The sequence below is a fragment of the Pongo pygmaeus genome, chromosome 5, assembly GCF_028885625.2.
Source record: "Pongo pygmaeus isolate AG05252 chromosome 5, NHGRI_mPonPyg2-v2.0_pri, whole genome shotgun sequence".
Taxonomy (NCBI): domain Eukaryota; kingdom Metazoa; phylum Chordata; class Mammalia; order Primates; family Hominidae; genus Pongo; species Pongo pygmaeus.
In genome coordinates, this window is record NC_072378.2 from 105,062,426 (window position 1) to 105,090,406 (window position 27,981).

The 27,981-nt window shown below is 39.7% G+C and overlaps 1 protein-coding gene and 1 long non-coding RNA gene across 11 annotated transcripts in view; one reads left to right on the plus strand and one right to left on the minus strand.

The window, feature by feature from the left end:
* The window catches only part of LOC134739746 (uncharacterized), a 63,486-nt gene that overhangs the window by 14,912 nt on the left and 20,593 nt on the right, over positions 1–27,981 (plus strand). The gene's annotated exons all lie outside the window — the stretch shown is intronic.
* On the minus strand, positions 6,142–27,731 carry POPDC3 (popeye domain containing 3). Of its 10 annotated transcripts, XM_054491843.2 has the most exons (7): positions 23,873–23,951; positions 17,902–18,130; positions 17,024–17,156; positions 11,538–11,653; positions 9,309–10,044; positions 7,575–7,683; positions 6,142–6,612 (listed from the first exon to the last, which is right to left on the minus strand). In XM_054491843.2, exons 5-7 carry the CDS (start codon positions 9,791–9,793, stop codon positions 6,331–6,333), a joined length of 876 nt encoding a protein of 291 aa, XP_054347818.1. In that variant the 5' UTR covers positions 9,794–10,044; positions 11,538–11,653; positions 17,024–17,156; positions 17,902–18,130; positions 23,873–23,951; the 3' UTR covers positions 6,142–6,330. The 10 variants fall into 10 exon arrangements, with proteins under 10 accessions (XP_054347818.1, XP_054347819.1, XP_063522538.1 ...); XM_054491844.2 differs by lacking the exons at positions 17,902–18,130; positions 23,873–23,951 and adding an exon at positions 27,530–27,731; XM_063666468.1 differs by lacking the exons at positions 17,902–18,130; positions 23,873–23,951 and adding an exon at positions 27,530–27,722 and having other exon boundaries at positions 11,504–11,653.

Below are 27,981 nucleotides of genomic sequence, written 5' to 3' on the forward strand. Positions count from 1 at the left end.
ATACAGAAAAAATGCTATTATTATAGTTCTTACATTTTATTTCATGAGAAACTACTAGTGGCACTGCATAATTGAAATCAATTTAAGAAGGGGATTCAATGTTAAAATTCAAATACAAAAATAGATGCAATTGGCTGGGCATGGCAGCTCACGCCTGTAATCCCAGCACCTGGGGAGGCTGAGGTGGGAAGATTGCTTGAGCCCAGGAGGCAGAGGTTGTAGTGAGCCAAGATGGCACCACCGTACTCTAGCCTGGGTGACAGTGACAGAGTGAGACTCTGTCGCAAAAATAAAGATGCAATTAATTTCCTTCTATGCAATGAATATTTACAAAGCAGCTACCATGTGCCAGGCATTGTTCTCTAACAGTGAAGAAGATATAGACTAGTGGAAGAGTTTCAGAGTAGAATTCCTTTTCTCATAAGATGGACATTGTGCTTGTGCATTGGTTAAACTTTTATCTCAAAGGAACCAACTTATATTCTGCAGTAATATCCTGTTCTTCAGAAACCCCACTTGTATTACACCAAAAATTTCTTCCACATCTTGGAACCCTTACCTGGTGCTATTTGAAAAAACTTCAGCTTTTACAAAGTTTCATTGTACATAAAGTTTTATTCTACCTGAGAGAAGAAAGAGAAGTAGCACTACAAGGGGCACTGAATTAATTTTCTTATAAGAAGGAGTGGATGGCACATAAAACATGATGGGCTGAGATGATGAAGGCTTCTCTCTAGGATACCTAGAGAGAGACCTCAATTGAGCTGTGAAAATATCTGAATGAAATTGGACAGAACCAAAACTTTAAAAACTGATTTAAACTGCATCAAAGAAACTTGGCCTTGTTCTTTCATTATATAAACTTATAGCCATTTAAAATAGAGTTACACTTAATGACACATTTTACTTGTAAACCACATTTGAGCTCAAGCTACTGCTGATGATTCAAAAGAAGAAAGGTTCATGTTTGAATAATTTTTCCTCATGCTGTCACTAACAGATTTGGAAGATGTGTAACTAGCATTTTGGCATTGAATTTTCCTTCAAGTCAGATTGGGGACATTTTAGTACTCTCCAAGTCAGGAACACAGTCAAGAACATGGTCAGTGAAGCACGAAAAATGCAAGGACACTGATTTGGAAGAATTAGGCTTAAGCTGAGTGTCACCACTATTTACTAACTGTGATTCAGTCTTTCTAATTTTTATCCATAAAATGGGATCCTTCCAAGGAACAAGCAAATGAAATCACACGTAGGCATGTGCTTTGTAAACTATAAAGTGTTAAATAAATGTAAGACATTGTTTTGTAATTATATAATTTGTGAGATAAATTTACATTTAATAAGAGTAGTAATCTCAATTCTGATGACCTGAGACACTTGATATTATATCAAGTGGAGCTAAAATTCTATGAAATTATGTAAAAACAAATATTTTAGAATCTTATAAATAAAATAAAATTACTCTTATTAAGATCACCAAAGCTTGAATTGGAATAAAAGAAAAAAGGGGACAATTACAGTTCAAGACACAAATTATCAGTTCTTAGGGAGAAAAGTGTTTTAAAGTTCCCTGCCAATCTTTAATAGCTAGCAGGTTTTAAAACTAGTCAAATTTAGCATAACAATAAAACTTGAAGTTATGTTCAAATCATGCTGATATTATATGCAAATGTACAATTCAGCATTACAGTCATGGTAATACTTATGAGATGACTAAGAGTTAAAGTAACCAGTGTTTCAGTCTTGCTGCATCTTTTCACAGCTGTGAGATTTCCAGTCTTGAAATAATACACAGTTCTATCAAATTAAACCTGCATTTTATTATAATAGGTCTATATGATACTAATGCTTATTTGTATTTTTGATATGTATGTGTTAAATTTTAGTAGAATGAAGAAAAACAGTGGAATTAATTGGGCCCATTGATCTTTAACTTGTATAAACACTGTCTTTTACTAACAAGTAATATTAATTTGGCACGTCATTTCTGAAGTTTAATTTCTCTAACAATGTGCAGTATAGGAGGAACATGGAACCCGATTAGAAAGTGCCATCCAATGCTGCATGTATATTTATGGCTTTTGTCAAACCAAGCATCTCACATACATAAAATTGTAAATGTATTGCTTTTACAATAATATGTACTGTCTGCCTAGTTTGTTTTTCTTATGGCTCTTGTCAGCTGAGGAAATTTCACTTTGTAACTGCCCTGTTAAATCAATTCTGCCTTTCTGGGTCTGAGCAGTGTAACAATGTGGCTTCCAGAGCTTATCCAGATGAGCGGAGAGCAATGAATTTCCTTCTGCTCCCCCGTTGAAGAGGAGAGAAAAATTCTTCAAGCTGTAAGTGCTCAGAGAGCATCATACTATTCTTTATGGTAGACTAATCTCAAGACCATGAGTTCCTAGGGGCTGCAGAGTCCAAGGCAAATCCCACTGATCCGTTCTTATATTTGCACAGGGGTCAAATCAAGTTCAGAGGAATAGCCCCATGGGGATGGGAAGCCTCCAGATATGCAGGTAAAGAAAAGGCCATGCAAGAGAAGCCTGCAGCCTCCAGGGACTTGCTTTGGTGACTAGGGTGTGGGGTGTTTACGGCCTCATTTTGTGCCAAAGCCACTCTCTTTTCCCGGACTCACTACTTCTCAGAGTCCCTCCTGACCATGAAAATTAGGACAGAAAATCACAAGGCAGTCACCCCAATTTCTTAAAGTCTAGGAACAACTCAGCTAGGGCCAGCTTCCTGGGCATGTGACCTGTGCAGTCACAAAGGGCTCCAGGCTTACAAGAGCCCCGCACTTGGCATAATGCTCTGCCATCTCCCTCTTGAAATTCTTAAGACTCTTTGAACAAAGGGGCCATTTATTTATGAATATCCAGATCTTGTATACAAAGCCATAAAGCATTTTTAGCACAAGAACACAAGCTGTTCCTCATCTTAGTGCCCTCTTATCAATGATAAGAGAACCAAAGGAATTTGTGGATGGAAATAATTAGGCTAAGACTAAAATGAGCCCAATTTTTAATAAAAATTAAATTTTAGGGGCACTATGATACAGAGGTCAGAGGTATTTTTCTAGGATATGTGTCATTTCTGCTTTCCATCTGGTTTGACTATTTTGAGATATTATGTGGCTTGCTAGACATTTCAAACCAGACATACAATACAGCTACCTAAAAGTCACTGTAGGTTTTTGATTTTTTTTTTTATAAAGTGAGAAAACCTGAGTACAAACCTAGGTATTGGATAATAGCATATCTGTTAACACCAAGGAACAGTGCCAGCCCTATACAGAAGACTGTGAGGTTTCAAAGCATCCCTTTACCTCCTCTTTCAGTATCCCTTTATCCCATTATGTTTGTACCCCTTTCTCCTTATAGTAAAAATAGATTTCTGGGAAACTTACATATAAAATCTTGTCCCCTCTGCCACATGATTGGAGCCAAAAGTCTACATCCCATTTCTATGTGGCTTTGTTCTCTGCTGACTTTAATGGTTAGAAAGCTATCTGATAATTAATCCCTTTAAAATTATTACCTGGTAGTACTAACTTAAGATGTGACTTCTACCTGGGATTCTCTGCATTTTAATACTTTATAAATATCTCAAAGTCTTAAACATTCAAGAAATGAATTTCTCCCAGAGCCATTGTAAAGCCCACTGACAAGCCAGTGGGTGCTTCCTGAAGGCCTTTGATTGCATCTGGCAGACAGCTGCCTTCGTGTCTGCTTGGAAGAGCTGCCCATGATGGCCGTGTATGGCCAAGAAATAGAATAAACCATTCCAGTGATTCCTTTAGTTTATGCTAAACTTGAATAGCTCAGTAGTTCATCCAGACTAATGATTTAAATCTTATCACATTGTCCCACTTATGGTAGATGCTAACATACAGAAAAAGCAATGTCCTTTACATAACCCCAGTACTTCCTCTCCCGTTCTCCTTGCTGACTTTGCTTCCTAGGTCACTGAGAAAATGAAAATCACTGGAGAACTTTCACAACTTTTCACCACATCTCCCACTTGCCAGCAACTACTCTCCCAGATACTCTTCTCTTTTCATTCATGAAGAATTGTCCATATTTCTGTTTAAGGCCACTGGATCCCATCACCTGCTCAAGGTCATCACTCCCACAGTTCACTCCTCACTTATGGATTATTTCTATCTGCATGCAAATGTACCATCTTACCTGAAAATCAATAACAACCCCCTCTCTTGACCCCACTTTCTGCCCAGGATACTGACCATTTCTATTTCAGTTCACATCAAAACTCCTTGAAAAACTTACCTACCCTTACAGTTCCAACTTCTTGCCTCTCATTCTCCTTCAACCTGCTTCAGCCAAGTTTTTGTTCCTGCTCACTCACCAAAACTGCTCTTGTTAAGTTCCCCAGTGACTTTCATGTTGCTTAACCCGATGGTTCATTCTCAGGCCTCTCAGCCACATCTGAGACAGTTCATCACTCCCTTCTCCCAGAAATTCTCTTTGCTTGGCTTCCAGGATCCCAGGCTCTCCTGATTTTCTTTCTACCTCATTGGCTGCTCTTCCTCAGATCCTTTGCTGATTCTTCCCCCATCTCTTTGTCCCCTTAACAATGCAGTGCTCCAAGGCAAGCCCTCAGACCATTTTTCTTCTGAATCTACACTCACTCTTTTGGCCATCTCATGGAGACTCATGGCTTTAAACACCATGTATATGCTAAATACTCCCAAAGCTGTCTCTATAGCCCAGACTTTTCTTTGAAACCCCAGGCTCATATATCCAGCTATCTACTCTACTTCAGTGTCTAGCAGGCATCTCATTCTTAATCCTCATTTTACTTTCCAAGTCCACTTTTTTCTCTCCTCCCCCTAGTCTATTCTCAGCAGGCTAGCCAGAGTGATCCTATTAAACCATGGGGCAGATCATATCACTCTTCTACTTCAGACCCTACAATGGCTTCTGGTCACTCTTAGAAAAAAATCAAAGTCCTTACCATGACTTATTTAGGCCTTACCCAGTCTGCCCACAGTTACCTTCTGTTCATTCTGTGCCAGCCACGCTAGCCTTCCAGCTGCTCCTGGAACAGGCCAGTCATGTTCATGCCTAAGGGCCTGCTCAGTTGCTGTCCCCTTTGCCCAAATTGCTCTTCCCCCAGATTATCTGCATGGATTCTTCCATTGCCTCTTTCAGGTCTTCATTCAAACATTCCTTTTTGTGGAGGCTTTCCTTGACCCACCCTACTAAAACTGCAATGCCCTTTCTTATCCACCTTCTCTAATTTATCACTCCCCTCGGTACTATCACCTTCTAAATATTTACTGATTTACTTTATTATGTCTCCCGCATCCCCAGAATGTAAGCTTTATGAGGGGTGGGATCTCCATCTGTTACCTGATGTATCCCCATGCCCATGTCAGCACCTAGAGCCATAGAAGGTGCTCAATACACACTTGTTAAATATTTGATAATGTATCTCTGTATCAAAGAACATAGTCTGCATGTGATCTTCAGAAAACCAGTTTTCCAAAGGAAGGGATCAGATCTCCAACTAGGGTTCTTTCTTAAGCTCTTCACAAAGCTGAAGCACTTGCTGTGAAGCAGACCCTTGTGTTTGTGTGGTGGGCTGAGCATTCCCTGTGAACCCTCGCTGCCCATTCACACCACTGAAAGCTCTTTCTGCTGAACATGTGAAACTGAAACACCGTGCAACATTTTCACTATTGGTTCAGGAATACTCTTTTAGTAATGATCAGGAAGCTTTGTTTTCCAGGAAATTCTTCTTTTTAAATGTTATTTTATTTGTAGCAATAAAATAGGCTTCAAGATTCACATATTATTATCTCTTGCATTTATTCTACTTTTTAGTCATATCAAGTAACTGCACATTTAAAATAAATAATTGCTTTCGCTGTAGGTTGTAGCAAAAAAGTGAATTCCGGAAATGCCTATGTGGACAGTAGCAACCCACCCTCAGGCTGAGAATACTTGCTGGCTGTTTCTTGAGAAGCAACTCCTGAGTCTATAGGGCAAGACAATGCATTTGAGTAAACGTGAGAAAAGAATTGAAAATGTGGAATTCCATTCTCCCAGTTTTGATGCAGAAAAGGGCAATCTGCCCATAGTTATCCACCCCTTCCCCAATTATAACAATGAGAAATACAAGAAAAATTTGTAAAGTTTATTCACAATGCAGTTGTTGAAAGGAATAAAACAGTTGGCAATGGCATCTCGCTTCTGAATTTGATTCATAAAAACATTAGGGAGCTCTTTTTTTGTATTTTGCTATTTCATTTGGGGAATGATGAAGAGAGTCTTTTTTTGTACTTATACATTTCAGACTTTGATGTCATTTATCACAGTATCGTCTGGAATTCCGAAAATGCTGTGTCAGGGGTGATCTGCGTATTTCTGGACTTGACATTTGATAGAAGTTGGGTAGCCGAATATCATAGTGATATCTTTTTCCTATATATACCCTGTCATTCAAGGCATAGAGTTTATCTGCAATGTCACTGCCAATTAGCACTGAAAACAGGCGGGAGATATAACGATGCTGAGCAAAGAGCAGATACAATTTCTTTCTCCTCCAAGACACATATCGACAATCAGTTTCTGCAGTGAGGGTTACCTAAAAAACACAAGACCACGCATAAACAGATGTGGAAGCAAGAAAACTTCTGCCACATTTTACTACCCCAAATGTTAAATTAATTTCACTTGCTGCCTTTTTTAGGTTGAAAAAGCCCACTGACCTACAATATATTGCAAAAATAGAAACTACAAAATTTGTTACTACATACATAATTTATAATATGAATAATCACAATGTTCTAGCCATCTTCAATCTGTCTGTTTTTCTAAGTTCCAGTATCTACATTTCTTTTATTGAAGGGAGAACTACTTGATCTTAAAAAAAAAAAAGGTTGGCTGATGTTACAGAAATATTTCCAAGTCAATTCTGAAGACTGTGGACATTTAACCCTAATGCAGTTTCTGCAGTAGAAAACAGAATTTATATACCTAATTTGCATACATATTTGAGTTAGTTTGTTGCATACACACATATATTTGTTAGAAAACTGTGTAACAGAATAAATGAAACCTGCTAAAATGATTATCTTTCAAAACTGCCAGATGTGGCAGCAGAGTAATGACAGTAAGCTTAGCATTCTGTTGCTGGAAAACAACTGAAATCCACTGGCATTTTAAATTTTAAAAATCATTTATTTTTTAATAAGTGCAGTTTTTTGTTCTTGATATTTTCTAGATGTCGCATTAGCAGTGTTTAGTCAAATCTCAATTATATTTTAATTCCTAAATATGCAGTTATGCAAAGTAAAGCTTAAAGTATTGATCACAGCCTCCTTCCTGTCATATGTAGCACCTGTTCTTCTCATCGCTGGACCTATAAAGTGGCATTAATCATCAGGAGTCCAGCAGAATTGGGAAAGTCATGTATGCTGCAAAGTACATTCCAAAGTCTTAAAATATTCTTGTCTTATCCACTGTTCTGTTTATTTGTTTACTTATTTTTAAACAAACATCTGTTTGAAAGAGGGAGTGCTAACTGTGTGTTCTGGTATCCCTTACCTGAAAAATGCCTTCCTCTGTGGGTCTCAGTGAATCCCACTCAGGAGAATCCAGGAACTGAAGGGGGAAAATGTAATGCAGAAATTCGCCATCAACTGTCACTCTGATCCTATCAAAACACAAGAACAACATTTACAGGGGAAGGAGAAAGAGAGCACATAATTGGGGAGGGGTGGGGGGTAGAGGAAGTGTATTTCAGATCCCTGATGACTCTTGCCCTTTATGATTTTAAAAGGCAAAATATTAAATTCATACATTATAATAAGTGACATAATATCCTGTAAGAGTCATGTTATCATGTTCCTTACACAGTCAGGATTCTGGAATATTGAGTGAAATTCATCAGAAAATTCATCAAGTTGTACATTTATGATATATGTCCATTTATGTGTGCATATTATACTTCAATAAAACATTTTAATGGACTCTGTCAGATTTTAAATTAAGTAGGGAAACATTTAAGAAGATAGAGGAGTTCTGCAAACACCTCTGTAAACCAAATTTTTATTTTTTATTTATTTTTATTTATTTATTTATTTTTTTGAGACGGAGTCTCACTCTGTTGCCCAGCGTGGAGTGCAGTGGCACGATCTCGGCTCCCTGCAACCTCCTCCTCCCAGGTTCAAGGGATTCTTGTGCCTCAGCCTCCCGAGTAGCTGGGATTACAAGTGTGCACTATGATGTCCAGCTAAGTTTTTTGTATTTTTAGTAGAGACGGGGTTTCACCATGTTGGCCAGGTTGGTCTTGAACTCCTGACCTCAAGTGATCCACTAGCCTCGGCCTCCCAAAGTGCTGGGATTACAAGCGTGAGCCACCGCGCCTGGCCTGTAAGCCAAATTTTTAACTTTTTGAAAACCATGAGTAATCCCATTATTGTTTCCTCTCCCAAACTTTGTTTTCAAAGTTTATTTTATTTTATTTTTGAGATACAGTCTTGTTCTGTTGCTTAGGCTGGAGTGTAGTGGCACGATCTCAGCTCACTGCAACCTCCGCCTCCCACGTTCAAGCAGTTCTCCTGCCTCAGCCTCCCGAGTAGCTGGGACTACAGGCACATGCCACCATGCCTGGATAATTTTGTTTTTATATTTTTTCAGTAGAGATGGGAGTTTCACAGTGTTGGCCAGGCTGGTCTTGAACTGCTGACCTCAGGTGATTATCCTGCCTTGGCCTCCAAAAGTGCTGGGATTACAGGTGTGAGCCACCGCACCTGGCCTGTTTTCAAAGTTTAGATTTCTATATATGTTCCTGAAGTGTCTCCCCAGCCTGCTTCTCATGGGCAATTGCTAGAATTTACTGAAGAAAAAAAGATAATAATAAAATTTAAATGTTCTCTACTTAAAAGAAAGCCCTATCAAAGAGTCGTTAAAATACTTTGCACGCCAATATAAGTATTCTATTAATTCAAGCTGACATCATCCTCTTCTTGACTTTCAGTAATTATCTAGGAAACAAATATCATATCACATAAACAAATTCATACTTTAATTTTATGATTCATGTAATTTGATTTCTAAGATGAAATATTAAGGCTCTTGATTATTTTCTGCTTCAAGTAAATAATGCCATATACTCTAAATGGCTATGTCTATGACTCAAGTATCAAAGACTTCCTCAAGCCTCAGGGTGCTAAATGCCACCCAGGACTATGCAATACTGAGATGGAAAAATACAGTGGAAAGAAACACAAACAACTAATACTTGAGGAAAGACATGCAAGCACCAAAGGTACAAACCTTCCTGAAACAAGCAAGGAGAGTTTATCAATGGAAGTTTTCCCCTGCATGGCATAACAGTGTTCCTTTTCCAAAGTAACCACTTCAGAGCTCAAAGCAATCGTTCTGAAGACAGTCAAAGAGATCCCCAGGGGCTGGAAAAGGGAGCTGTACAACACTTGGAATTCTCGGGCAAAGGTTATGCTGCGAACTTGATATGCAATATGAACAAATTGCATGAAGCAGATGACAAACAGTACAAAATTCCAGGAAAATATGTCGGCTGCACAGACATCTACCCAAGCCCAGACAGCAGAACAGAGAAAACCCAACCCCAGCAAACTGAAGACATAAAGGAGCCCAAAGAATCCACTGCCACCCATGAAACCTACTACAAATAAAATACTGGCAAGATGATAAATGGCTCCTTCGGCCTCTTGCTTCCAGGTTGTGCAGACTGGGTGTTCATCTATTAGGTTCTTCCATAAACTTGAATTTCTTTCCATGGCTGTATTACTGCCTGCTTCACTTTTCAGTTGACTTTAGATGACACTGAAACAGGTAACTAAGTCCTTTGGTTTTCCATCATGAGAGTTTTGTGCAGTCTTCACAAAACCAGAGAAAACGGACACTGGAGTTGATGCTGATTAAAGCCTTCGTGTGTACGGATCTTGAAAAACCAAGAATCCCATGCTCGCTTCTTTAAGTTCATCTGGGCTCCTGATTTGGATCCAGTCTGCAAATGTTTTGGTATTTCCTATGCAAGAGAAAAAAAAGATAAAGGATCTAATTAAACAAAAAGGAGAATTGTGGGGTACATTTAATGATCAGCAGCATTACTTAGCAAGCTGACCTCCTATTTTCTATGAAGTTAGTATTTTAAGCACAAATGCTGTTGGGTGTTAAATTTCTATGGTATAAAAAGTATATTTATTAAAATTAGCTACATATTTTTCAAGGTAGCTAAGTGCTCTATATTAATCTTATCTCTATGGGAGTGATTCAGTGTACCTCAGAATCACTCGGGACAGTGACTAAAAATGCGGGCCGGGTGAGGTGGCGTGTGCCTGGAATCCCAGCCCTTTGGGAGGCTGAGGCGGGTGGATCACTTGAGGCCAGAAGTTCGAGACCAGCCTGGCCAACATGGCGAAACCCCATCTCTACTAAAAATACAAAAATTACGCCTGGGATCCCAGCTACTCAGGATGCTGAGGCACAAGAATTGCTTGAACTTGGGAGACAGAGGCTTCAGTGAGCCAAGATCATCGTACCACTGCACTTCAGCCTAGGCGAAAGAGTAAGACTCTGTATTAATATATAGATATATATTTGCAGATTCATGGACTGCTTCCAGATACATGAATCAGAATCATTGTGGGTGGGGCCCAGATGTTTGTATTTTAAGCTCCCCATGTGATTCTGATGTGTTAATCCATGGTCCTCCATGGCCCACCCTTTGAGGGATACTGTCTGATAATAGGTTATTCACTCTTTACACATTAATTTGAGGCTTAGAGAGGTCAGGTAATTTATCCCAGGCCACACAGTGGTCACTGGCAGAGCAGAACTTTGGCACTCATGCCCATGTGCTGGGTCCAATCATGTGGCCTCTCGTGAAAGATTTTTAAATTTGGCATGATAAGGAACCCTACTATATCAATAAACATAAGAAACATAATTACAAGTCACATTCTAAGAGCATTAATTGACTATGAAAATGTTTAATAAATTAGATTGAAATTATTTGAGAAACATAAATTTAGTACTACTTTGTTGTATTAGTGGTTATTTCAGGTTAAAGGTTGCATCATATGACTAAATAAATATTAATATTCCTGTTACTTACATATTTATTTACCAGATGGTCAAAAATATTACCAGCTCTGTTCCTCTGCACATACATTCTCTACTATTTCAGCCATATGGTGGAAATGCTAATATGTAATCTGAGTCAGGAGAGCATTAGCCATGATGACAGAGCTATAGGATATATGTATCATTTGCCACCCGGTTTCCTAACAATAAATGATTTCAATGTAAAGCATTCATGACATTGATTTTTTAAAACCATGGTAACATTCAAAAGCCTTGAACTTGTGTGCTATATTTAGTGTTTTATTTTTGAAATAGATTATTTCCAGCACACCTGTTAATAAACTATCAGATATCACAGATCTTGCCCCATAGGAGAAAAAATACACAGAGGTGAAAATGACTTAGCTGGAGTAAAAAATGGAACACTGTAATCACCAACAGAAGTAGAAATGGAAATAAAGGAGCTGTTGTTGAAGTTCCTGATTTTTCATCTTGGATAGTGATTCTTTTCTCAGTAAGTAATGACTTTAAGAACACTGCCAGGTGAATCACTTAAAAAAAAAGAAAAAAAAACCTTAGACTTACAACTTATAGTCATATTGTTGTTTTTGCTTGTTTTCAAATACATTTCAAACATGCTGCCTATCCCTAATTATTCTCCCCACCAATCAATGAGATGATGGTGATGAAATTCAAGACGGGCCAGCATCCTGAACATGTTCAATTTCTCCTCTTTTAAACAAAGCACAAAATTCTATTCTACTGGATATTACAACAAAGAAAAATTATTTTTAAAATACAATGAGTAGTGAGAACTGCAAAATACCAGGCTGCAAATGTCAGTCTCCCTGCTGTTTCAAAACTAGGGTATTTTAAATCAATCAATTCTTCAGGATACCAAACACACCCACGAAAGCCAGTATTAAAAAGATTTGCTAGTGGAGCTCTGAACTTTGGTTTGAACTTCCTTAAAAATTTATAATCCTCAGCGAAATGTTAAAATGATGCTAATAGAGAAAGGCCATGTAAAACGTTCGTAGCAATTCAGAAGGGAACTTCTGGGAATCCTATCTCCTTAAAAATCTTGATTTGTAGGATATATTGGGGATCCTGCATTCCAGGGTCATGACCCATTATGGTTATAAGGGGAACTGTGCTTCCGCCTTTACTAATCTACTTCATTTCATTCATCTGTTACCAAACCATCTTTTTATCCTTGATACCGTACTGCTCAATGCAGCGTGCTGACTTGCCCTGATTAAATTACTCCACACCCAGCCCTCCTCACTTGTTGTGTTTTTATTTGGTCACCAAAACAGATATGCTTTATTAGAAGTGGAAGAACTGACAGGGGCAGGTGATGAGGAGGAGTGTCCTTCTGACATGTGCCAGCAGCACTATATGAACGTCCAACATGATTCATCAACCAGCTGTCTGCCTTAAAGGCCTGTAAGCCTGAGGTCATGTTTTGCGTAAATAAATGCTGACATGCCAAAGTGGCACAATGGATTTCTTTCCTAAGCACTAGAGTTGATCTTCACTGCAAAGTAAGTTAGCACACTGAGCTACAAATGATGAAGACAAACTTAAGTGCAAATAAACACAGTTGTTCCAAGCTCATCTGGGTTTTCTTCTCTTTAAATTGTTAAGATTACGAGTTATAAAGGAATAGGAAATGTAAATGAAGATACAAGGATGCTCAATGAAATGCAAAGTAAACCTGCTGGCAAATTAGCTAGAAACTGCATTTATTGCAACAGAACTTCTGCATTTATTATCTCATTGCCACGAGGGAGGCAGAATATAAATCATCATGCCCAGTTTACAAATGAGAAAAGGGCACAGATTGGTTGAGTCTCTGGCTTCAGGTAAAACAGGTGGTGGCATGGAGCTCCAATTCCCCTTCGCCCCTCTTTAGACCCTCTCCAACATTCAGTGCCAGCTCTCAAGACTGTGAATCAAATATTAATGTTTTGGAGAACCCAAGTGGGATACTCTCCCAGGGCTGCTTTGCCAAGAAAATAAAAATCCTAACCATGGATATTTCAGACTTACCCTATATGTTCTTGTACTGTTCAGTCTGTAACTCTTAGAATACTGCTGGAGACACAGAGAGCCGCTCATGAATAATTTGCTGTATTATTCAATATTGACTGGTTTCCTCTCCTAGACTGAAATTCTAAGGGGCAGCAGGGGCAAAGACAAATGCTTTTGTATTTCTGAGCCCTAGCATTCCATAAGTTTGGCTTAATACATTGGTAGAGAAGTGCAAGCACTCTGCCTTCTCCCTCCTCACTCTCTATCCAATATAACAGATATTGTAACATCTTCTGTCTCTATGGGCACAGAATTGGGGGGATCCAAATGTCCAAGATGTTTAAGTGCAAAAACACAGAGGAGCTGGGGCATCACTTTTTCAAAATGCCTGGCACAACCCCAAATGCATAAGGGAATCCTTTTGTCTGTTCACAACCTTGAACTCCTTAAGAACAGTTTATTGCTTTGATTAAAAAGAACAACTTGGGTAGTCAGTGGTATTGAGTGAGTTTTGGTTGCTAAGCAACCCACAAACTCAAAATTCCATCAATATTCTACTCATTAATTGGGATCAGCTCTCAACTTTGGCATGTGTTCCCTAAGCTAAATTCTCATTTTCTTAGTTTTTTCGACTTGTCCTTGAGGTGGTACATTTACCCAGCAACTATGTGCCAGGCATATTTTTAAAATTATCTCATTTAACAACCCCAGGAGGAAAGTACTATTATCTCCATTTTACAGATAAGAAAATTTAAATTCAGCAAAAAAGGAAGTTGTTCAATGTCACATTGCTTACAATGGAGCTAAGATTCCGCCCAAGAGAAGGGTTCTAGTCTTAGCTGTATCCCTAGATAGCTATGTGATTTTCATCTCCTTAGACCGGTTTCCTCATTGGTAAAATGAAAGAATTGGACAACATCATAAGAGCTCTAAAATGACATGACTCCATATGATGTGGAGTAGAAGATGATTCCAAACATGGGTCAAAATATAGAGCCGAGTGGCAGAACTGAATTAAGACTGCAGGTCTTAACACCAGGTGTTTGACTGGGGCCCAACTCCAGAGACTGTTACTTAACTGGCCTGTTTTGTCGCCGGGGCACTGAATTTTTTTCGCAAACTTCCCAGGGATTTTGATGTTCAACCAGGGTTAAGAAGTGTTGAACAAATCTAAGAGATAGGAAGGAGGTGACAGGTGGGGGTGGGGGAGGGAAAAGAGACACCAGAACATTCCACAGAATAAAGGATCTGGATTTTAATCCTTGTTTTTAAGGAGCTGTAAAGGTACATTTCCTCTTCATGTGTTCTCACTTCCATCCTTTACTTCGGTGAAAAGACGTTTTCCTTCCGTACACTCATGAGTCCAAGAGGGATGAAGGCTTGTGGAAATTTTGCAGCAGCCTTCCCTGACCATGGTGGCCTGAAGTGCACCTTGTAAGCTGAGTTTTTAATGGCCTTTATTATCTGTCTACATAGCCTCCATCATAGATTGTGTCATATTGACCATTATGTATATTTTTCCTTTTTAAAGTATCACAATTTTTTAATTTTTTCAGTTGGGTTACATATTCAAGCATTTAAAAAAATGAACATAGATGGTTGTGTGTGTGTGTGTGTAGAATAACAGCTTTATTGATAGAGCATTGTGTGTGTATATATATATTTATATAAATATATTTGAAATTTTCCTCTGTCTAGCACAAAGTGGTCTTTAGTAAACATTCACTAATAAAGACAAGAGTGCACAGGTAGAAAAACAGTGTTTGAAATAAGCTTGGGATAAGGGTTAATAAATCAGAAAGCTCCTGAATCAACAGTTTAGGTGTTGAATTTAAAAAAAAAGGGAAGCATGTATTAGACTATGAGGAAGAAGTGAAAGGATCTATTGAAACAGAGGAACGAAGAAGGGTTGAAGACATTTTGGGGTTATACAAGATCTTGAAGTTAGGGAAAAAGTCAGAGGAAAAAGGAACTCAGTTTTAGCCATGTTTAATCTGATGCTCTGAGTCTAGCAGAATTTACAGCAGAGGATAAGGGGTAGGATAAAGGGAGAGAGATTTAGCAGTTACTATCACACAGGTCAATGCTAAATAAAAACTAGGGTTGTTAAGATTATTGAAAAAGAGCATAGGGAGAAATGAAAGTGTTCACAATAGATTGTGAAGACTATACAAAAGTAAAGAATAGGCTGGGCGTGGTGGCTCCTGCCTGTAATCCCAGCACTTTGGGAGGCTGAGGAGGATGGATCACTTGAGGCCAGGAGTTCAAGACCAGCCTGGCCAACATGGTGAGACCCCGTCTCTACTAAAAATACAAAAATTAGCCAGATGTGATGGTGGGTGCCTATAATCCCAGCTACTCGGGAGGCTGAGGCAGGAGAATTGCTTGAACCTGGGAGGCGGAGGTTGCAACAAGCTGAGATCATGCCCCTGTACTCCAGCCTGGGCAACAGAGCGAGACTCAGCCTCAAAAAAAAAAAAAAAAAAAGTAAAGAATATGTCATTAATGTTTATATTGATTACATATTGAAATGATAGTGTTTTAGAAATAGTGGGTTAAGTAAAACCTATTATTAAAGCTGTCTTCACTTGTTCTTACTTTTAAAAAATGTTGTTTATGTGGCTTGCATTATATTTCTATTGGACAGTGCTGGTCTAGAGTCTCTCAAGTAACAGAAGAAATGAAAAGACTTGGCATGATGCTATGCAAACATTGCATATGTATAATGCATAAGTGTATAAATGTGGAAGAATTATCTAAGATTCAGAACAGAGTGTTGATGGAAATGTAAATGGTATTGGTTACAACATTCATATGCTGCTATCACTCAGATGTTACCCAAAGCATAGATGTCACCATCTGGTTTCTGCCTACAGGGGTGGCCAACCCCACTACAGCACTTGGCTCCTTTATCCTACCAAGGGAAGTATCACTTTTTTCCTTTTGCCTGAGGACAGTTCCCCTTTCCCAAACAATTATATTACATGGTTTAATTTTCTCATTTCATCTTCTGATGTGGATTCCAGAGTATCCACACCAGCCTTTGCTTTCACACAATACTTGGAGACTCTTCATGTACCACCAGTCTCTTAGGCTGGAGCATGCTTTTGATCCCCCTTATCAATGAGATCTTGGAGTCTCCTTGAGACTTGAAGAAATCAGAGAACATGCCGACAGGCTACACTGGACTGTTCTCATGTCTCAGCTAACATCACATTTATCTCTACCCATGATTGATCTCTCATTTTATCACATACAGTGGTAGGCAGAATTCTAAGATGCTCTCAACATTCCTGACCTCCTGGTATACATGCCCTGTATCATTCCCTCTCCTTGAGTGTGGGCAGAACCTGTGAATGGAATGGAATAGATGCTTCCTTGATTAGGTAACATTATATGGCAAATGGTGGTGGAATAGTCACTCTCATGATTATGTTAAGTTATATAGGACTCCATCATAGGACTGGAGAGAGATTGGATGTCAGAATGATTGATGTGCTCCTACTGGAAGAAGGCAAACATCCATATGTGAACTGCCTGTGGGGTTTCCAAGGAAAGGAACAGCAGGCAGCCTCTATGAGCTTGAAGAAGTCCCAGCCAACAGTTAGCAAGATAACTGGGACTTTATTCCTATAACCACAAGGAACAGTATTCTGAGAAGCTTGGAAGAGGACCCCAAACTCCAAATAAGAAGCTCAGTGTGTCTGACACCTTGACTGCAGGCTTGGGAAGTCCTGAGCAGAAGATCCAGTTCAATAGTGCCTGGACTCCTGACCCACAAAAACTGATAACAAATATTTACTGTTTTAAGATGCTAAGTTTGTAGTCATTTTTATACAGCAACAGAAAACTAAACACACACATAAACAGTTATAAGTACTCACTGTATATGAGGCTTTTCATTAATAATCTATATTTTATAATGGAATTAGAATATAGATCCGTGAAGCTGAAGACAGTCAATCCTTGCTAGATTTAAATCAGGAAAATCAGCTGAGAATCGTTCCTTGATAGAACCTGGAAAACAAGACCCTATGAGAGACCCTGGGAATTACATTAAATTCACTGTGGTTCCCAGTGTCACTGAAGAGATTTTCCTTTCATATAGTCAGGTAGTCACCATACTGTTAAGCATTTCAACACATGGGCAACTTCCAGAATAGTTATGACATTCATATACCAATCTCCAAAATTCCTGGAATACTATGTTTTCATGGTTGACTTTCAGATCAGTCAGTTCTTTGTAACTGAGCCATAAAGATGGGACAAATACTTAATGTTTTACCTATATTCAGAGATTGACACTCAAAATACACCCCAGAGAAACTCAAAAGAATTAACTCTGTATTTCTTCAAATTGTGTGACGCCACCAAGGCCAGATGACTTCAGAATTGGGAAGGCAATATCCAGCTGTCATCTTCTTGATCCTCATATGCCAGCATTTACTGAGCAGATAGTTTTATTGTCCAGTTTTTAAAGATGAGAAAATTGAGGTATTAGGAAAGTTAAGTTGGTTGCCTAGGGAAACACGAATGACAGAGCCCAGATTCACTCCCAGGCAGGCAGATGCCAGTGTCTGCTCTCTTTACCACCAAAATATCCTGCTACATGTACAATTTCAATAAATATCTGGACTTACTGGAACAAAACAAATCAACAACATTCTTACTTTCTTTCTTCAGTTTAGATTAAATAATTTAACTGTCTTCTTAAGAAGCTACAGTTTTTTGAGGCACAGAGGGATAGGAGGGTAGGTCCTACCAGTTGAGTCACTCAGCTCTATAGCTGCGAAAATCCTTAATTTGAAGAAGCAGCAGTAAAGTCTCTACTTCTCAAGCTTGCCATTAGACTGTTTAAATAATTGACAGGCTCTGCTCAAGTTCTTCTGACTTCTCCATATCCTGGAAATGGTTAAAGGCATAAGCAGGAAGCCATTCCCTTTTGATGAGCTGCTATGACATCATGCAGTAAGTTTACTGAAGAGAGATTCCTGATGAAAGATGCAAGAGAAACTAGATACATTAAGCAGTCGTTTCTTTATATGAATCAATGGTAGACACCTTTGCTTTCCGTTACTCTAAGTGACCTATATGCAGAAAATGAACTCACTTTTCCTATGTTTAGATCAAGTTTTCAAGTTACTTCCTGGCAAACAGCCCTAACAAGATCATGTATGATAGCTAATTGGCCATAATCTCTGCCTTTTCTTTTTTTCTGGCTAAATAACCAGGTGGACCACACATCTGGGTCAGGGGAGTCACATTAGGACTCTTTTAGTAGAGAGAATGCCAGATGTAGATATCACCCTTATTGTCTCAACAACATAACACTTAATAGCACTTCTACGCCACTTTAATCAACTAGAGTCAATTCTGCTGTAACACAACAACATGTGAACCTAAACAGTCACTGCACTATACTAAACCGTGCAATAACAACCACAGGGCTCACAAGAAAATGGGGTTAGGGATATAACACTTAAAATCTTCATCAGTGGCACATTCTTTAAAAAATAGGAATTTAATAAAAACAATAGCACAGTTCTATCTATCTATCTATCTTAAATGGTTAAAAATACACAAATATGGCACTTGATCTTAAAAAAAAAGGCCAAAAACTTGCTAGGGAAGTGGTATGGGAATGGTTGCAATTTGTGAATTATGGTGAAGCAGTGGAAGAAGGAATAAAAACTGTGCTCTTTCTCAGCCCTTAAATCCTAGAATGAGCATGCTTTTATATAGGGAAGTTCACAAGTGTGAAAGGATAGCAAAGTGTAAATTTTCAGAATAATACATGGCAAACCAAGATAGCTGGTAGATGTTTGAGAGGTATGTGTTTGCATTTTGCATTTTGCATTTTGTGTATCCCTACATGGCTTAGGTCAGCTAGTTGCAATTTAATGAATTCACCCAGTGTTTTTTTCTGGGTAAAACATGCATAAGCAAACACGAAAGTTGTATTATGCCCAAATTGTTCCCTAATATGTCAGTTTTTTGGAATAATGCTTACTTTCAAAACATGCATTATAACATAATTAACTGTATCATTAGCTCTCAAGTGGCCTTAAAAATATTGTGAATTAATATATGCAATAATTCGGGGCCAGGTACAGTGGCTCGTGCCTATAATCCCAGCACTTTGGGAGGCCGAGGTGGGAGGATTGCTTGATCACAGTAGTTTAAGACCAGCCTGAGCAACAAAGTGAGACCCCAGCTCTACAAAAAATAAAAAAAATTTGGTGGGCATGGTGGCATGCACCTGTATTCCCAGCTACCCAGGAGGCTGAGGCAGGAGAACCACTTGAGCCCAGGAGGTCAATGTTGCAGAGAGCTGTGATCATGCCACTGCACTCCAGCCTGAGTGACAGAGAAAGACTCTGTCTCAAATAATAATAATAATAATTATTATTATTCATTAAAAACCTGTCCTCATGGAGCCTGCATTTTAGTGAAATTCAAATGTTAACACTATTTAAGTCCAGTTTTCAAAACTGCGATCTATTTTAAATATTACTAACTAAAAATACACCTTATCTACAAATAAACTACCTAACACTTATTTCGTTTATTTTATTATATTAGAGATGGAGTCTCCTTGTGTTGCCCAGCCTGGTCTTAAACTCCCAGACTCAAGTAATCCTCCCGTCTTGGCCTCCCAAATTGCTGGGATTACAGGCGTAGGCCACTGTGCCCAACCATTAAAACTCATTTAAAGTCAGTTGTTGCAAAGCCAAAATTGACAAATGGGATCTAATTAAACTAAAGAGCTTCTGCACAGCAAAAGAAACTACCATCAGAGTGAACAGGTAACCTACAGAATGGGAGAAAATTTTTGCAATCTACTCATCTGACAAAGGGCTAATATCCAGAATCTACAATGAACTCAAACAAATTTACAAGAAAAAAACAAACAACCCCATCAACAAGCGGGCGAAGGAGATGAACAGACACTTCTCAAAAGAAGACATTTATGCAGCCAAAAAACACATGAAAAAATGCTCATCATCACTGGCCACAAGAGAAATGCAAATCAAAACCACAATGAGATACCATCTCACACCAGTTAGAATGGCGATCATTAAAAAGTCAGGAAACAACAGGTGCTGGAGAGGATGTGGAGAAATAAGAACACTTTTACACTGTTGGTGGGAGTGTAAACTAGTTCAACCATTGTGGAAGTCAGTGTGGCGATTCCTCAGGGATCTAGAACTAGAAATACCATTTGACCCAGCCATCCCAAAGGATTATAAATCATGCTGCTATAAAGACACATGCACACGTATGTTTATTGCAGCACTATTCACAACAGCAAAGACTTGGAACCAAGCCAAATGTCCAACAATGATAGACTGGATTAAGAAAATGTGGCACATATACACCATGGAATACTATGCAGCCATAAAAAAGGATGAGTTCATGTCCTTTGTAGGGACATGGATGAAGCTGGAAATCATCATTCTCAGTAAACTATCGCAAGAACAAAAAACCAAACGCTGCATATTCTCACTCATAGATGGGAATTGAACAATGAGAATACATGGACACAGGAAGGGGAACATCACACTCTGGGGACTGTTGTGGGGTGGGGGTAGGGGGTAGGGGTAGCTTTAGGAGATATACCTAATGCTAAATGACGAGTTAATGGGTGCGGCACACCAGCATGGCACATGTATACATATGTAACTAACCTGCACATTGTGCACATGTACCCTAAAACTTAAAAAGTATAATAATAATAAAATAAAATAAAATTAAAAAAAATAAATCGAGGGAAAAGAATCATAAAAAAGAAATGCTACATTTTAAAACAGTCTAAAGTCTTAATGAGATTAGAATCATTATCTTAAATTTCCTTTCATATCTTACCAAGTATTGATCAAGGATGCTCCACTAGTTGGTGGGTTTCCATGCATTACCAAGATTTAATATAAACTTGAAAATGAACTCAAACAACAGAAAATAAACTGAGATTCCACAAAATAAATTCCAAACAGAATGTTTTAAAGTGCTTCTGTTTATCCCTTTTTCTCATGGAGGTTAAATTTTCTTTATAACATAGGGGAAAAGGTACTAGCTATCCTTCATGCATTGTGACTTCCAGAACAATTATAATGTAACATGTGTTTGGAACTTGAATTCTAACACCACCCCTCCTGCATCTTGAATGGAGGAATAAGTAATAATAACCAGCATCTGTTGAGTAGCAACCCTGTGTCAGAACCTGTGTGAACTACTACATGTATATTATTTCATAGCTCCAAAAATACTGGGGGCAGGAGGAAGGGGTAGTTATTTTCCTATTTTTCAAGCAAGAAAACCTCTTTAAGAAAGACTTGGCCAAGTTAGAATCCAAATATCCTCATACCTAACCTGCTTCTGTTTATACCATGCTACACTTTCATTTATAAATCAGTTACATTTTAATCATTTTGACAAGTACAGTGAATGAAGAAAACAGGAGAAATTATAACAAGATAACATGGAGAACAAAGATGAGACAATATAAGAATAATTGGTGTCTTTGAAGTAGAGAATTACAAAATTGGAAAGAAAAAGCATTCATAATGGGGAAAAAAAAACCCTGAAATTAAGAACAACAGATTATTCCAATAGAAAGAATAGAAATAGAAGGAATGCACCAGGTTCCATGAAAAATTGATACAGAACTTAACAATGATATAGCCTGAATTACGACACTTCAGGAATATAAAGGATACTTTAGGACTCCAGGCAGAAAAAGCAAATCAATTGCAAGGAAGAAATTTTTTCTTAGATGAAGTTTCCCTCTTGTTGCCCAAGCTGGAGTGCAATGGCACAATCTTGGCTCACTGCAACCTCTGCCTCCCGGGTTCAAGTGACTCTCCTGCCTCACCCTCACAAGTAACTGGGATTAAAGGCGCTACCACACCCGGCTAATTTTTTGTATTTTTAGTAGAGATGGGGTTTTACAATGTTGGCCAGGCTGGTCTTGAACTCCTGACTTCAAGTGATCTGCCCGCCTTGGCTTTCCAAAGTGCTAGAATTACAGGCGTGAGCCACCGCGCCCAGCCAGAAATTTTGAAACCAAACTTAGACTTCTCTACAGTTACATTAGATGCTAGCAGTGAATGGAGCGAAGGCTATATAATCCGTGCGTACTGACTGTGTATTGTCTCTGCACCATTATAAAGTTGAAAAATGGTTAAGTCAAACCATTGTGAGTCAGGGACTCTCTGGAAAGAAACATGGGCATTTCAAACATAAGAAGACACAGGAAATGAGCCCTTCTTGGAAACAGACACACTGACAAAATCTAGCCAATCAAAGGATGAATCAAAAGTTGATACTCGAGATGCCATGGTAAAAGAACCAGTGATTCATCGTGATTTCATTTAGTTATAAAACTAAGACTAAGTTATATCTGAAATGATCAGGCGTGGTGTCTCACACCTGTAATCCCAGCACTTTGGGAGGCTGAGGCGGGTGGATCACAAGGTCAGGAATTTGAGACTGGCCTGAGCAACATGGTGAAACCCCATCTCTACTAAAAATACAAAAATGAGCCGGGCGTGGTGGCACACGCCTGTAATCCCAGCTACTCAGGAGGCTGAGGCAGGAGAATCGCTTGAACCCAGGAGGCTGAGGTTGCAGTAAGCCAACATTGCGCCACTGCACTCTAGCATGGGCAACAGAGCAAGACTCCGTCTCAAAAAAAAAAAAAATTGTATCTGAAATGAAGTTTACAAAACACAATGCAAATGTTATAGATCCTCACAATATAAACATATTTTTTAAATTGGGGCTGGGTATAGTGGCTCATGCCTGTAATCTCAGCACTTTGCGAGGCTGAGGTGGGAGGATGCCTTGAGCCTAGGAGTTTGAGATCAGCCTGGGTAACACAGTGAGACCCTAACTCTACAAAAAAAAAAAAAAAGCTGGGTGCCATGGTGTGTGCCTGTAGTCCCAGCTACATGGGAGGCTGAGGTGGGAGGACTGCTTGAGCCTGGGAGGCTGAGGTTGCAGTGAGCTGTGATCATGCCACTACAGTCCAGCCTGGGTGACACAGTGCGACCCTGTCTCCAAAATTAAAAAAATAAAAAATAGGCCGGGCACAGTGGCTCATGCCTGTAATCCCAGCACTTTGGGAGGACAGGTGGGAGGATCACCTGAGATCAGGAGTTTGAGACTAGCTTGGGCAACATGGTAAAAGCCCATCTCTACTGAAAATACAAAAATTAGCCGGGCATGGTGATGCATGCCTGTAATCCCAGCTACTCGGGAGGCTGAGACAGGGGTATTGCTTGAATCCGGGAGGAGGAGGTTGCAGTGAGCTGAGATCGTGCCACTGCACTCCAGCCTGGGGTGAAAGAGTGAGACTCTGTCTCAAAAAAAAATAAATAAAATAAACAAATAAATAATAAAAATTGGGATATGAGTAGAAGTGAAACTATAGGTAATGTAAGAGTGCCCAGTGCTCCATCCTTTATAACAAGGAGCCTCTGACTGTCTAAATTAATGTATGTTTAAAAAATCTTGATCTCAAGATGTATTCAGAATCTTTTCTCTTAGTTTGGAAGACTTGTTTAGAACCTGTTATCTCTAAGAATGAAGAAATACTGATGTCAAGTTCAGCAATTCCTTCACTTTCACTACAGTTTCTTCTGTTAAGATATCATAATTTTTTTATTTTAAAAAGCATATATAGTATCATCCCGTTAAAAGAAAAACTTTAGATAAATTAAATTTAAGTTTACCTGAGCAACGAACAACTCACAAATCAGGCAGCACTCACAACCAGAAGAGGTTCACAGAGCTCTATCCAACAGCATGAGCTGCAGTTTTTATACACTGATCACAGAAGTAAAAAACCAAAATCACTCGATTGGCTACAGCTCTGCATTTGCTTTATTTGGGCATAGTGTGATGAGCTGGACGCCTGTGATTGGCTGAAACCTGGCTATTACAAAAAAATACACTGTTGAGTTAGTTTTCTGTTTGTTTATGTACAAAGTCAGTCAGTTTTTCACCCAGGGACTCAAAGTAGGGAGAAAGCCTCAGGCTAATGGCCTCCTGCTTATTTAACAATTCTATTTTTTATAAAAGCATTTCTTTTTAATCTTTTGACACATCTTTTTTTTTTTTTTTTTTTTTTTTCCAGACAGTCTTGCTCTGTCACTCAGGCTGGAGTGCAGTGGCGCGATCTCGGCTCACTGCAACCTCCACCTCCCAGGTCCAAACAATTCTCCTGCCTCAGCCTCCCAAGTAGCTGGGACTACAGGCACACACAACTACGCCTGGCTAATTTTTGTATTTTTAGTAGAGACACAGGGTTTCACCACGTTGGCCAGGCTGGTCTCAAACTCCTGACCTCAGGTGATACTCCCGCCTCAGCCTCCCAAAGTGCTGGGATTACAGGCGTGAGCCACCAAGCCCGACCGACATATCCTATTTGTGTAAAAATAGAAAGACATATGCAATGATTCTCACTTCATGTTAAAGATGAATATGTCTTGATAGTAGGATAGAAACTATTTTTACCTTTTTAAAAATAGCTGCATTATTTGTATTCTTATAATGATTTTGGGAAACAATATGGTGATTTTATATCAATGTAAAAAAATTTCAAATATAAACATTTAAAAAAATCCATGAACCCAACAACCAGAATTAACAACCATCAACACTGTCATATTTTCTTTAGATTGTTTCATCATAAAAAAATTCCACACAAAAAATTGAAGACTGCCATGGATTGTTCTCCAGGACCAGTCGCTGCCCATCCACTCCCTATATAGTACATAATTTATATTTCTCTATATTTAAATATTCACTAATTAAAAAATACAATGTAAAATGAAACATACAATGTAAAATGAAATCCGGGACTAGAAATCACTCAAAGTGTGGTGTTTTTTTTCAGATTCACACTTAAATTTTTTTCTGATAATTTTGAACGCATACAAAAATAGAGAAAATAGTATACAACAAATTCCCATATACCTGTTACCCAGATTCAACAATTATCAAGATTTTGCCACACAGAATTTTTGAAATTAAAAGCAAAAGCTGTTATCTACAATTCCGCTGCAATTTGTTCAGCTAGGAAACAAACACCTTTCAAAGAAGACAGGAAGAACCAAGATCAGCTGTGCTCTTTCTCTGAGCAGGTACTAATTCCTACAAACACAGATCCATTTAGGAGTCACAGCAACTCTGAAACCTACATATTACTGTCAGCATTGTTCAGAGTGGAAGATGAAGCTCAGAGGGATGGAGATTCTTCTATAAGCTTAGCCAGTTGCTTGTCCTTCCAATACTACCCCACAACACCTTCCTTCATGATCCCATCCTAGCCAATTTCAGTGTGCCAGAGTCACTGGAGGTTATTATTCTGTTGAAGAACACAAAATAAGAAAGTCTCGCTATAAGTCTGTGTGAATTAATCCCTGGATTCTCTGAGTTGGAGGAGGACCCTGCATTTTTATAGGTAATTTCAGACTGGAACTTTCGGTTATTTATTTATTTAATTTAGAAAACACCTAATGTAATTTTCCTTGTAAGACTTTTTCTTATAACTACTTAGATAAAAGGGAGAAACATTTTTCTTTCTTCCTTTAAAACAATCGAATCGGTGATTCAATATACTCTTCTATTAACTGGAGGGAAATTCATTCTCTCTCGAGAGCTCATAATCCCAGCTGACCAATGACCATAATTACAAAATGTGATCTCATCTGCAGTTTACAGACTTTCAGATCTATCATGGATATTTCCAAAGCAGTTTTGAAATTTCTTGCCTGCCATGTTGCTTATGTGTTATGCTCACATACTGTAGCAAATGCTTCATAACATTCTTAATTCTTCCTGGAGACTGTTTCAAAATAAGCAGGCATCAGTGCTCTAGTGTGTCAACCGTATTAGTCAGTCTTGTGGTGAAAAGTATGGGATTTTTGTTTCCCATGACACATTTTTATTTAATAGCACAGAATGTAACCATTTAGAGGCAGAAGATGCACCATGATTCAGCTATTTTGAGGGACTGATATGATTAAAGAAACTCAGCTATCAAATATTTCCCATTTAAATGTATAAAATTTTGAGGACAGAGAATATCTTAGATTTCAATTAATATTTGTATCCCAAACGCCTGAAGACACACACACACACACACACACACACACACACACAGATTTTTCAGAACAGAAAAGAACCTCAGAGATATCTGGAATCTGGGATCAGCCAGAGCTCTTCATTTTGCAAATATGGAAACTGAGATCCAATTTTTGTTTATATTTTCTGTTCTCGTTTGGTTTTCTATTGTCACAAAGAACAATGCCAAGTTATTGTACTCTCACAAGAGGATATTTTCGTGCAACAGTCCGTAGAATTAAAAACAAGAAGAAAAAAATAGCCACTAAACTAAGTATGAACAGGCAACAATAATTTTTTAAGGCTGCTACAAAACTCAATTGCAGTTTGTAGGCTTGCAAATTCAAAATATCTAACTACCAGAATTAGAGTGAAAAGTCAGGAAGCAACGAAGTTTAGTAAATCAAATTGCGTTCAAAAGTGGGCTTCTAATTCTGCTTTTCCATTTATTGTTTACAAACAGAATTTTTCACTTTCTGCAAATGTCTTCTGGCTAAATTTTTGGCACTGCCCCTCTTACTGTATTTTGATTGTGTCTTTCATCTTTGCCTAAAATACAGACCCTCAAAACTGTACCACTGTAACCCGACATGGTGATAAGACAATTCAGTGGTTGCCAAATTTCTTTTTTGGCAAGGGGATCCCCAAATAGAGAAAACAGGTCAGCGCGACCTTTGATGAGGTGGCTTTTTCGTACCCCCAACTCTGTGAGAACAGTGTGAGAGCACTGACACCAGTCAGGCCCTTTGCTTACAGACCGGGGGCGGTGGGGGGGGGGGAAGGAAACTCCCGGCGGTGGTATGAATTCCCCAGGACTGACAAGGGCCCCTAGGAACGGCTTTTCTCCCTTGCAAAACTGGCCTGTTTATTTGGGCTCCAGGGTGCCTGGGGCCAGAGTAGGACCTGCGGGAGAAGATCTGGGAGGAATATTCGCCCAGAAGCCTCTAGGGCAGGCGACTCGCGTTCTTCAGGAGTCGGCGCGGACAGGAACCGCAGCAAAGGATCCCCTAGACCTCCGAGCTGTGAGCGGCGACACAGCCGGGACCCCAGACCCCGGACCCCAAGGCGCGGAGATGACGGGAGCCGGGAAGGGAGCGGCGCGGGCAGCGCGGGAACGCGGGGCAGCGAGACGCAAGCGCTCGCAGGGGTCGACGGCCCAGCAGAAGCGCGCCCACTAAGTTGCCCCAAGCGGCCGCGAGGTGCGAGGGTGCGGACAGCTCCGGAAGGCGGCGGACGCAGCGCCCCCGGGCTCACCTTCTTACCTTTCCTTCCCGGCCCTGCCCGGAGCTCCAGCCCGGCGCCCGCAGAAGTTTCCCGGCGGAGCGCGCTGGACCCGGGTGGCCCGCGCGGAAGCCCTCAGCGGCCGCCTCGCGAGTGCCTCGCCGCCCACCCCGCGGCGCTGGGCGCAGCGTGACCGCAGCGGGCTCCGGAGCGGCGCGGCGGCGCGGGCGGGGGCCGGGCACGGGCGCGCGCCCCGGGGCGCAGCCGGGTGGGCGGGCGCGGCGGCTGCGACTGGGCTGGGGCAGGCGGTTCGGCCACCGGGGTGCGGGGCTGCGGAGAATCCTAGCGGCCGCTACGGACCAAAGTTTCCAAAGATGCGCTTCCCCGAGTGTACACCGCTCCCGGTTGTAACATACACCTAGTATTCACAGTCACACTAGGCAGGAGCGATGGGCTGGCTGCTGAACCAAGGCAACAGCACTCTGGCTCTCTC